The sequence below is a fragment of the Lycium ferocissimum genome, chromosome 9, assembly GCF_029784015.1.
Source record: "Lycium ferocissimum isolate CSIRO_LF1 chromosome 9, AGI_CSIRO_Lferr_CH_V1, whole genome shotgun sequence".
In the NCBI taxonomy this organism is placed as follows: Eukaryota; Viridiplantae; Streptophyta; class Magnoliopsida; order Solanales; family Solanaceae; genus Lycium; species Lycium ferocissimum.
In genome coordinates, this window is record NC_081350.1 from 40635500 (window position 1) to 40647427 (window position 11928).

General features: G+C 32.6%; 1 protein-coding gene across 1 annotated transcript; it reads right to left on the reverse strand.

Annotated features, from left to right (window-relative positions):
* LOC132030786 (probable galacturonosyltransferase 6) lies at positions 1-7026 on the reverse strand. The gene is given in 10 exon segments (XM_059420528.1): positions 1-459; positions 462-588; positions 1006-1527; positions 2341-2698; positions 3351-3583; positions 4290-4363; positions 4461-4560; positions 4652-4693; positions 5427-5461; positions 5551-7026. Coding segments are annotated over 10 exon segments (1749 nt in total). The 5' UTR covers positions 5663-7026; the 3' UTR covers positions 1-313.
* Positions 7027-11928: the final 4902 nt, after the last annotated feature.

The following is an 11928-nucleotide window of genomic DNA, read 5'->3' on the forward strand; positions in this document are numbered from 1 at the left end:
TTTGCTGTAAGGCTATCTTTAACATTAACCATTAATGTTGAGAAATATACAGGCAAATTTTCAAGGGGAGAAAAAATGGACAACAAGAGGAGCTGAACTTTACAAAGGAAGAATAGTGGATCAATATATGGAAAGAATCTACCTTAAGTGGTTCGTACACTATGAGAAAACAATAACAATGCTGGTGAAGTGGAAAAACTCGAGCTACACATAACGGTGCACCAACCAATCTTCTTTCTATCTTGAATTCTAGACCTTAAGTGCCAGTGGTACAATAAAACCGGGGGCGAAAGCCTCTATTACGCAAGAAACGCTATGCTTGTATATTGCATTGTTGCATAAACGGATGTTCGTAGCTAACATGTTTTTTCCAATATGGCTTGTACTTTTGGATCCCAATGTCTAACCATGGTTTCATAACTCCATCATAATGAACCACTGCTGCCTGGATTTGAACTATTGCTTTTCACAGGAGTCATACCCCAGCCCGAGGAGATGCCATCTCCTGTCTAGAGCATGTGTATATTTGTAAAAAGTCATCCAACCAATTGGCAAACTACCAGCTTTTATTAATGGTCTCTTACTTCCCTGCATCAACAAAATGGCATACACTAAATGTTACTAGCAATGAAGATAAAAGGAAAGGTGTATAATAGAGCAGCTATAAGTGTCTAATGGATTAATTCCATATCACGGTTCTATTCAATATAGGACCAAACTCTTCTTTTTCCAAGATGGTGTGGGGGTCTCGCGTACACTTTATTCCATCGGGTATGTGCTACCTCCCACCAACACAAGTACCAGGTAATTTTACCCACCTAAGCTCAGCTTGAGCGCACCTCGACTACTTTCACTGGGTCCCGATAACTCTGCTTACGAATGTTTGGGCCAATGTGAAGAATAATATGACCTAGTATCAATCAAACTCATCGAACAGCTCAAAACTCATGATTGTCATTAATGAATTCAACAAGCAATTTACTAAAAGCAGAACAGAACTCATACCAATTCCAAGTACTTGTGATAGAGGGCAGTTAAGTTTTGCTTCCTCCACTCCTTCAGATCAAATATATTCATCCCGAATGCCCAAGTGCATGTGTTTCTATCGAACCTTGTAGCCACCATGGGTTCTGTGAAATTGATAAACATATCCATTCGGCGGAATGAAGGCTCACCTTCCACACAAGTCTCCACTGCACCGTTCACTTTACCCTTAATGTTGACGTGAAAAAGTCTGGTTAGATCCTTTTGCACAACCACATCGTGGTCGAGGAACACAATCTTGTTCACGGAAGGAAAAATATCAGGCAGATAAAAGCGCAAGTGGTTCAGCGCAGAAGTGTATCTTGGATCAATGCCCTTTTTCTTCTGCTGATCCTCTTTGTATTTTGTCGATAACCATTCAAAATTGTCTATGCTCTGGATTTGAACGGTAGCTTTTCCAGGAGGGTTCATCAAGAACCACATTGACATGGCTGGCAGGTTAAGAGAATCAGTCACTATATGAAAGACAATTTTCTCCGGTTCCTGCCAAGTACATAAACATTTACGTTTAATTAAAACATATTTGTGATGCTTCTTTGAAACTTCCAATTTTGGAAACTAGTCAACTTTCTGTTTATATCATATTGCATATAAGCTGATGATATGATAATATTATGCAGTCGTAAAAAATGAACAGAAGGACCAACTAATCTTAAAAATGCATTTGCAGATTTGACGCCCGAGTAATATCATTTATGTCCCTATAGTAACTTCGTAGTATCTATATGCATGAACAAGAATAATTCACTTCCAAAACCAGGCCAACGATTTCTTTCCTACATTACCATTAAAAGAATGACAACAAATATTGTCAACTAAACCAGAAAAACTGAGGTTTTTCCTCTGAAGGCCATCCATTTTTTTAATAACCGTGGTGTCCGGGAGAGGAAAATATCATATATTTAAAATCACCTCCTACTAGCAACAAGTACCGCATTAGACTGTCCACCAAGGTTAAGACAGATCTGAAGAAAAACTGAGGTTTTTCCTGTGAAGGCCATTGATTTTGTCCTATAATTATTGTTTTGCCACATCATAAAACCAAATACTCAACATGCTATGTCATCAACTTACCACTGCACATCAAGTTACAAAAAGACAGATATCAGAACAGATCTCTCAGTTAAGAACCTATTTAATAAGTATCTCTTCAGAATCACCTAGATGTACTTAGATTCTCGGGACCAGTGGTGTATGAATGAACCGTTAATAGGGAAAAGGGAAAATTTGCAAAATGAAAGATGAAAACACATGGAGGAAAAAACATGGAGGAATGAAGATGATATGGAAGCATACTCTAGCAGTTGAAACAGTTGAATTGACAACCACGGAACACGCCAAAACATTGTCTGAGAAAACAGCAAAGTGATAGAGATCAGGATCCTGCAGTTTATGTTGGTTAGGAAGTCCCCGCTCCTCAGGCTGCAGGGCGAAATATTCTGTGGTCAACCGCATGGAAAGGCAATGAAGGCCTTTTGGTGTAGTTCTTGCAGCAAGCTGTACAAGGAAAGAAGTTTGATCCCTCTGTGATCGAAGCTGTTCTTCAGCATTATATGTCATGGCACGTAGTGTATTCACCATAGCTGAGCCATCAGGGTATATTCTGCTGGCTTTCAGCAGGGTCCCGTCCATGGCTTTCATCTTCTGTATGGCCCTGGAAAGCTAGCGGCTCTTAGATGATACATCCAACATATTCAGTATTTAAAAACAGAATTCAATTGGCTAATTTAAACAATTGTCAGCTATGTTGCAAAAATTGTCATTGGGTTCGTGTTGGATTCTCCAAAAGAAGTTATTTTTGGAGAACAATGCAACATCCATCAGCAACTTAGATTATCAGCAAGACAAACAAATTCGTTTTGAATACCCTTGAGTCATTATCAAGTACATATTCTTAACCGGTGGTGTCCACGCCAACTTGCGCGCGCCTTGACTAATTCCACAAGATACCTGCTACCTCTCACAAGCAACAGGTATCACGTAACTCTACCCACAAGGCTTAGACAGATAGGAAGAAATCACCTAATGTTTTGTCCACCGGACCTCATGATTCTTCTCCCACTTCATTGACCACTATATTAACTGTAGGAACCCATAAACAATCCGCCTGAGTCTCACTCTCAGAAGCCATTACTCAAACAAAACGGAATTTATGCTGTGCTGAGTAGCAATTGACACATCAGATGAGCCAGATTCCGTAAATCGCATTGATTAAGCTTTATATTTAGCAAATGAAGGAGCATGCTATAGCCTGTTAGGTGTATTGTTGTAAGGGGTGGGGAGGAGAAAGAGAAGAATGACCGCACCTCCTTGACAAACTAGAATCTTTAGCGACATCGCCCATAGCTCGTTCTAGCTCTTTAATTCGTAGCTTTATCTCCTTCACAAAATGAGAGTTGCTACCTGGTGGTGCAAAACCCAAGTACGCTTTGGCCCTTATCACTTTATCTTTCATCTCTTTTACTTTTTCATCTAATGGCCTACGCGAATGTGACTGTATGCTCTGACTGTGTTGAACCCCTTTTGGCCTGGACTTTTCCTGCCACAACCACAACTGGAATCAGAAGACTGCAAACTCACAATAAGCCCGTACTTGCTGTGAACAATATAAGGAAAATTGACTTTTTAGTTGCACACGACAAAGTGAAGTGCACACAGATGAGATATCTATACAGAAAGAAAGGAGGGATCAAACAAGTACTTTAGATCTGGAATACCAAATCTAACATTTTAACTTTATATGAATTGGTACAGACAACCATAATGAATATTGAAAAAGTGAAAATGGACATGGCATCCTCGATATTCTTCCCGTGAACTTTCGCTGAAGCCCCTATGTTGACATGTTTTCTATTTTTGTACCTCCTGCACGTTCAAATGTCGAACGTTGCTACTAAACTGAAGTTAGGAATCAAGTCAAGATAGAGAGAAAAGCAAATATGCTTCTTAGTTTTCTAAATACACATCAAGATGATTACCACAATAAATGCCACAGATTGACAATTCAAGATAGAAGGAAAAAGGGAATATTTATATGTATAATTAACTCTAAAATTTGCCGACAGTATGCAGCCAAACAGAAGTTACAGTAAGTCCATTAATCGCAAATTCTGGAGACGAGCAACATGAATGGCTCTCTTGTACATTAATAAGTGACCAAAGTTAAAAAATCTCACAAGATAAGAAACTATAACCTCCTCTATCTTCAGCTATGACACACAATAGACTTCTATGAAGAATAATACCTTTTCTCTAAATGAGGACACTTTTTGCTCAGATAGATTTCGTTGAGTTTTTTCTTCTCCGCGATATGTGGTCCCTGTAATTGAGAGTAGAGTTAAATGCTGCACTCATATTACAATTTGATAGCAATGAAGGGGAAATAAAGGTAAAGAGCATATAAAGTAGTATGGTACCATTATTTTGCTGTAAGTTAACATTCTCTGCTTTGTCAAGCCTATCATTCTCATCTCTGTATACAACCAAGTGTGGTCCTTTTAGGCCTTCAACTTCTTCCTAAAGAAACACCATATGATGATTTACAAACATAGGTAACAATCAAGTAGACTTCATAGAGTAGGTAGGCTGATCCAAAATTTTCTATCACCTGTTGAACTGCACTATTCGCCTGAGCATCTATTCTGTGCTTCTGAATAGGAGAATCCAAAACCCCACAAAAAAAGAAATCACACTCAGACATATGATTCTCTGTCTAGTATGAGAAGATTAATAAGACGACAACAACAACTACGCTTAGTCCCAAACAAGTTGGGGTCGGCCATATGAATTTCCACTTCTTCATTTAAGCTCATTTCATATAATTATCATACTAAACGATAACATTAAAAACACAGTTATGCAAAAAGAAAAGAAAAAAGTAAGCGTTTGCGCAAAAAATTAGTTGAAAATATAGAGATTCCCTTACTTTGCATTTTGCTTTCCAGAGGAGCAGGACAATGAAGGAAAACAAACATTAACTATTTCAGCTTGATGTTTCCATTATATGTTGCCAAAGATGCATAAATAAACTTAACTAGACAAAAGCTTCTGTTTTTTTCTTCTTTATTTTATATGGTGCCAAAGATGCATAACTAAACTTAAATATACAAAAGCTTATGTTTTTTTTCTTCTTCAAGATGCATAGTTAAGTTTAGTTATGCATCTTAAACTTAACTATACAACAATATTATGTTAACTATACAAAAACTATACAAAAACTTAACTATACAACAATATTAGTCAACAAAAACTTAACTATACAATTATTTATTTAAGTTTCTTATGTTAACTATACAAAAACTTAACTATACAACAATATTAGTCAACAAATCACAAGTAGCAACAATATAAAACAGATCGAACTAAACAAGACTAAAACTTACAAGAATTGATAAATCTTCAACAAAGTCTCGTGATGCTGCACACAAATTGAATACAAAAACACCAGTCAGATTAAATTAAAACCCCGAAAATCCAAAACTAACAATAAGAAGTCAAAAATTATACCATCAGAGTTAAGGTGTTTGAGCCTAAAGGAAAGCAAGAACACCGGAGTGAAGACTGAAATAGCAAGCAAAGAGAGGATAAAAATCCTCGTACATCGTCGAAGCAACCTCATCAAAGCATAAAGATGAAACAAAAGCCAAAGGGGTATTGGATCATTAAACAAGATTATGCAAATAGATTCAGATTATAAGAATAAAAATTAAGTCTTGATAGAAAGTGAAATAAAATAAAATGGAGTAGAGTGAAATAGCCTCATGAAAGCATAAAAGAGGTATTGGATCATTAAACAAGATATGGAAAAAGATTATGGATAAAATATGAGTCTTGATACAAAGTGAACAAAAAAGATTGAGTCCTTGATAGAGACAACAACAAGAAAAAAATTGAAACAAAAGGCAAAAGGGTACTAGGTTGTTATACAAGATATGCTAAAAGATTTAGATTATAAGGATAAAAAATGAGTCTTGATACAAAGTGAACATAAAAAATTGAGTCTTTGATAGAGACAACAACAACAAGAAGAATAAAAAATTGAAACAAAAGGCAAAAGGGTACTAGATTGTTATACAAGATATGCAAAAAGATTCAGATTATAAGGATATAAAATGAGTCTTGATACAAAGTGAACATAAAAAATTGAGTCTTTGATAGAGACAACAACAACAAGAAGGGAAAAAAAACTGAAACAAAAGGGAAAAGGGTACTAGATTGTTATACAAGATATGCAAAAAGATTCAGATTATAAGGATATAAAATGAGTCTTGATACAAAGTGAACATAAAAAATTGAGTCTTGATGCAAAGTGAACAAGAAAAAATTGAAAAGAAAAGCCAAAAGGGTGTTGGATTACTAAACAAGATATGCAAAAAGATCCAGGTTATAAGGATAAAAAATGAGTCTTGATACAAACTCAAACAAAAAAAAAAAAAAAATGAGTCTTTACAGAAAGTGAACAAGAAAAAATTGAAAACAAAAGCCAAAAGGGTATTGAATCAGATTCAGATTATAATGATACAAAAAAAAAAAAAAAAAAAAAAAAGAGACTTAGATACAAACTGAACAAAAATATTGAAATATAAGGCAAAAGGGTATTTGATTATTAAACAAGATATGCAAAAAGATTCATATTATAAGGATAAAAACTGAGTCTTGATTACAAACTGAACAGAGATATTGAAACATAAGGCAAAAGGGTATTTGATTATTAAACAAGATATGCAAAAAGATTCATATTATAACATGTATAAAGTGAAGAAGAAAAAACTGAAGTGGGGTTTTTCATGCTTGTTTGATTTGTCATTTTTTTGGTTTAAAAGTATCTAAGTATGTATTTTGTGATTTAAAAATTGAATTTTTTAAAGAAATACAGCGATAAAAACGGAAAAAGATAGTGGTGCCATGTTCGTGAGTTCAAAGAAAGGAATGAGATTCAGGAGGGAGAAAGGAAAGTGTACTTAACAGACTTTCTTGAAATAGAATATAAAAATGACATTTATATACTCTTTGGAGAAACACCCCTCACCCCCCAAAGAAAAACCAAACACCCCCGTCGCCTACCCCACTAGAGATTTTTTTTTTTTTTTTTTTAAATGATTTTCTAATTTTGGGTGAATAAATAGGGGTTGAACAAGAAGCTTAATGTGGGCCGTGCCCTACAACCACCTACTTATCATTTTGCTATAGGACTTTGTTGGATCCATACCGGGGGCGGATCTAGCCTATTAAGTAGCAACTTTTGACACGGAATATAAATTCGTGTGGGCCCCACAACTACCTAGTTGGCATTTTCTAGGAGGCTATTGTCCCAACGTGAAGAGATGGCATATTTTAAGAGGCTGATGTGGGTCTCACAAGCACACAGGTGACATATATTCGGTGTTTATGCCAAATCAAAAGCAGTTCAGAGAGTGTTCAGTTAGTTTTGCGACTTATTTACATATTGGTTTCAGAGTAAAAGTGTTTATACTAAGTACTTATAAGTCAAAATTAGCCAAAATCATAAGTTTAATCAGCTAAATCACTTTTAGTTAGATCAATTTTTTTAACTATTTTATTTCTCATATTCCTTGTTTTTTACATTTTCGCCATTCGTCCTTCTTACGTAAAAATACTTTGAAATTTATATTAATTACTTTTAATCAGTCAACTCAGACGAATTCTAAACCTTATCAGTCATAAATCAAAGTGAAAATGTATTTTTATCTTGCATGCTCCATCGCATGAGCATGGCCTCGTCAATTTCTTTGAATTTCGGTCTTGCGATTGACTTTAACACTTAGTAGTTAATTAAAATTTGGTTAAACATCGAAAATGAGTAAATTATTTTTGTATTAGAGCCCTTCACCCACCACCCCTATCTCTCACCTTACCTACCTTTCAACCCTGCCCACTAGTGGGCAATTTTTTTTCCAACCGTGGGCAAATTTTTTCCAACCTAACACAATTATAATTTCTTAATGGGAAGTTGATAACCATAATTGAATCATCATAAATAAGACTATCTCCACCATTAGAGGACTATTTCAATGTAAATATTGTAAGTCAGTTGTCTTTGTGCACTTCTAAAATACTTGGTCGTGAATTTATCTCAACTAACTTAGAGGACCTTTTCTAAATCATATTAAAACATAATTTTGTGACATGTCCTAATCACTGACTCTTTTTTATTAATCCCTTTGGTTGGAATGCTTAGCAATTATTTTTATTAACTGCTGCATCGATAAATTATTTATGTACTCCCTCCGTTCACTTTTACTTATTCACTATACTAAAAATAAATTTTCACTTTTATTTGTTCACTTTAGCATATCAAGAGAAAAACAAACTTTTTTTTTCCTTGTTTTACCCTTGCATTAATTACTCATTTCTAAATCATTTTTCAAGTCTATTGAGATTATAGACCAATTAATATGGGTATTATGGTAAAATATATACTTCATTTATTAGTTCTTAAGGGGCGGGCAGAGTCAAAAGTGGACAAGTAAAAGTGAACGGAGGAAGTATTATATTGCATGTATTATTTCAAAATATATAAACGTAATATAATTTTAAATTTTTTCCAAATATAACATATCTCCTATACATAAACAGGGCAAGTGCACAAATAACCGATCTTTGGAGCCCTATTTAGGCATGCCGAAATTTGTAAACTTTTGTAAGTTTTAGTCACTTCTAAATCAGCTTCAGACATACGCGGATAATGAAATATCAAAATAATTAACGATATAGCAAATTCTTTAAGAAGAACTAACAGATATACTTAGAGTCAAAATGACTAGAATGACAGAGCATGCGAACAAATGAATTTATCTCAACTAACTTAGAGGACCTTTTCTAAATCATATTAAAACATAATTTTGTGACATGTCCTAATCATGTATTTTTTATTAACCCCTTTGGTTAGAATAGCAATTATTTTTATTAACTCGTACATCGATAAATTATTTATATACTCCCTCCGTTCATTTGACTTATTCACTATACTAAAAATAAATTTTCACTTTTATTTGTTCACTTTAGCATATCAAGAGAATTAACAAACTTTTTTTTCCTTGTTTTCACCCGTATTAATTACTCATTTCTAAATCATTTTTCACATTGAGATTATAGACCAATTATGATTATGGTAAAATATATACTTCATTTATTAGTATTTAAGATTTTGGAAAGAAAAGAAAAAAAGTGAAAAAAGGAAGTATTATATTGCATGTATTATTTCAAAATATATAAACGTAATATAATTTTAAATTTTTTCCAAATATAGATATCTCCTATACATAAATTGCACAAATAACCGATCTTTGGAGCCCTATTTAGGCATGCCGAAATTTGTAAACTTTTGTAAGTTTTAGTTTTTAAATCAACTTCGTGAATACGCGATAATGAAATATCAAAATAATTAACTATAGCAAATTCTTTAAGAAGAACTAAATATACTTAGAGTCAAAATGACTAGAATGACGGTTCACTCGAACAAATGAATTTATCTCAACTAACTTAGAGGACCTTTTCTAAATCATATTAAAACATAATTTTGTGACATGTCCTAATCTCTCTTTTTTATTAATCCCTTTGGTTGGAATGCTTAGCAATTATTTTTATTAACCTCCATCGATAAATTATTTATGTACTCCTCCTTTCACTTTTACTTGTTCACTATCCGAAATACAATTTTTCACTTTTACTTGTTCACTTTAGCATATCAAGAAAAACAAACTTTTTTTTCCTTGTTTTACCCTTGCATTAATTACTCATTTCTAAATCATTTTTCAAGTCTATTGAGATTATAGACCAATTATATACATATATGGTAAAATATAATTCATTTATTAGTTCATATAAAAATATTCAATATATTTTTAAATTATATTGCATGTATTATTTCAAAATATATAAACGTAATATAATTTTAAAATTTTTCCAAATGTAACATATCTCCTATACATAAACAGGCAAGTGCACAAATAACCGATCTTTGAGCCCTATTTAGGCATGCCGAAATTTGTAAACTTTTGTAAGTTTTAGTCACTTAAATCAAATTACGCGAATAATGAAATATCAAAATAATTAACGATCATAGCAAATTCTTTAAGAAGAACTAATAGATATACTTAGAGTCAAAATGACTAGAATGACAGAGCATGCGAACAACGTTACTTGAATTTGCATTGGTTATTATTATCATCCTTATAATGATACGATATATGTGAATTTGTGATCATGTATTTTGTATAATCTTTGGAAAAATTAATATATGTTTAAAAAGCGTATATCGTATCAAATACTGAAAATTCTGAAGCGTTATATTGAATATCTTAATAAATACCAAAATAAAAATAATTAGATTTCCTATTTTGGTTTGATAATTAAGTTTTTACCAAAATGTACATCACTAATCGTAGCAAATCCACCTGTGTAATACAATCCTCACATTGAGTGTTATTCCAAATATGATTAGCCAAAAGGAACGTCTACTTCCCTTTTTTATTTAAGACTTTGGAAAGAAAAGAAAAAAAAAAAAGAGAGAGAGAGAGAAGGAGCTTTTTCTTATTCCCTTGTCTCAATTTATATAACATAATTGAAATTTCGAGGTTCAAACTTCTAATTATTGTTATGTTCAAACATAAAAGCTATAAATTTTTCAAAATAATTTTTTTTTTTTTGAAAACTCTGTGAAAAATATTAAATCACAATAACTATTAACTTAAAAATTTTAAAAGCATATAAAAAAATTCTCAGTCAAAGTAAAATTTGGTTCACTCTCAAAATTTGAAAGTGTCACATAAAGTGAGTACTTATGAATAATAACCTGCCGTTGATAAACACTATCTCTCTTTGTCTTCCACATCACACTTCCACCTCCCTCCATCGTCGTTGTTGATAAACACTATGAACTTATCATGTAAGATGTTTGAATTGTGAACTTATTAAATATAAAGAACACGATACACTTTTTGGGGACAAATCAATTAAAAAAAAATAAGACACTTAAATTGAGACGGATATATACATATATGTAAATTGTAATCACGTGTTTTTGTTTAATATAAAAAAATTCAATATATTTTTAAAAAATTGTGTATTACTTTCAAAGTTCAAACACTGAAATTTCTTAAATATATGTGTTGAATATCTTACTAAATAGTATTCCCTCCGTCTCAATTTATGCGATACATTTCTCTTTTTGAGAGTTTTGAAGTCAAATTGGATTAAATTAACTCAATATTTTAAGATTAAGGACCCGTTTGGCCATAAAAATTATTTACTTTTTTCCGGATTTTTTTCCCCACTTTTTTCAAAAATTAATGTTTGGTCATGAAAATTGTTGAAAACAACCAAAACTACATTTCGAATTAGAAGTGCGAAGAGGTTTGAAACGACGTCGTCACTTGCTGTATCAGAGAGCAGTTCAACTACTACTTGTGTTGAAGAATTATCATCCGATAATAATGCTAAACGGATAATTAAGATTTAAAGAGTATTTATTAATATGGATATCAGCACTTTTAGCCCTCCAAATATCTTAAAATTTGAATTTTGGTCCTTGTAATGTTTAATTAAGCAAATGTAATCCTCAATGAATCTTCACAAGCTTAAAGAATTATTAAGCTAAATCATACAATTATTGATATAGTGTGTTAAATTTGAATTGTTATTCCATATTTAATGGTGAAATAGTTCCAAAAAAACGCTAAATATCACATACATTTCTTATATCAAGGGATAAAAGACAAATAATTTAGGTTTGGTGATAATCCTTTAGCAAAACTGCCCTGAATGTTTTAAAGTTAAATATGCTTATCAAAATATTACAAGGATCAAAATCAAAATCTTTCAATAACTGAGGGACCAAACGTGCAATCAAACCTTGTGATATAT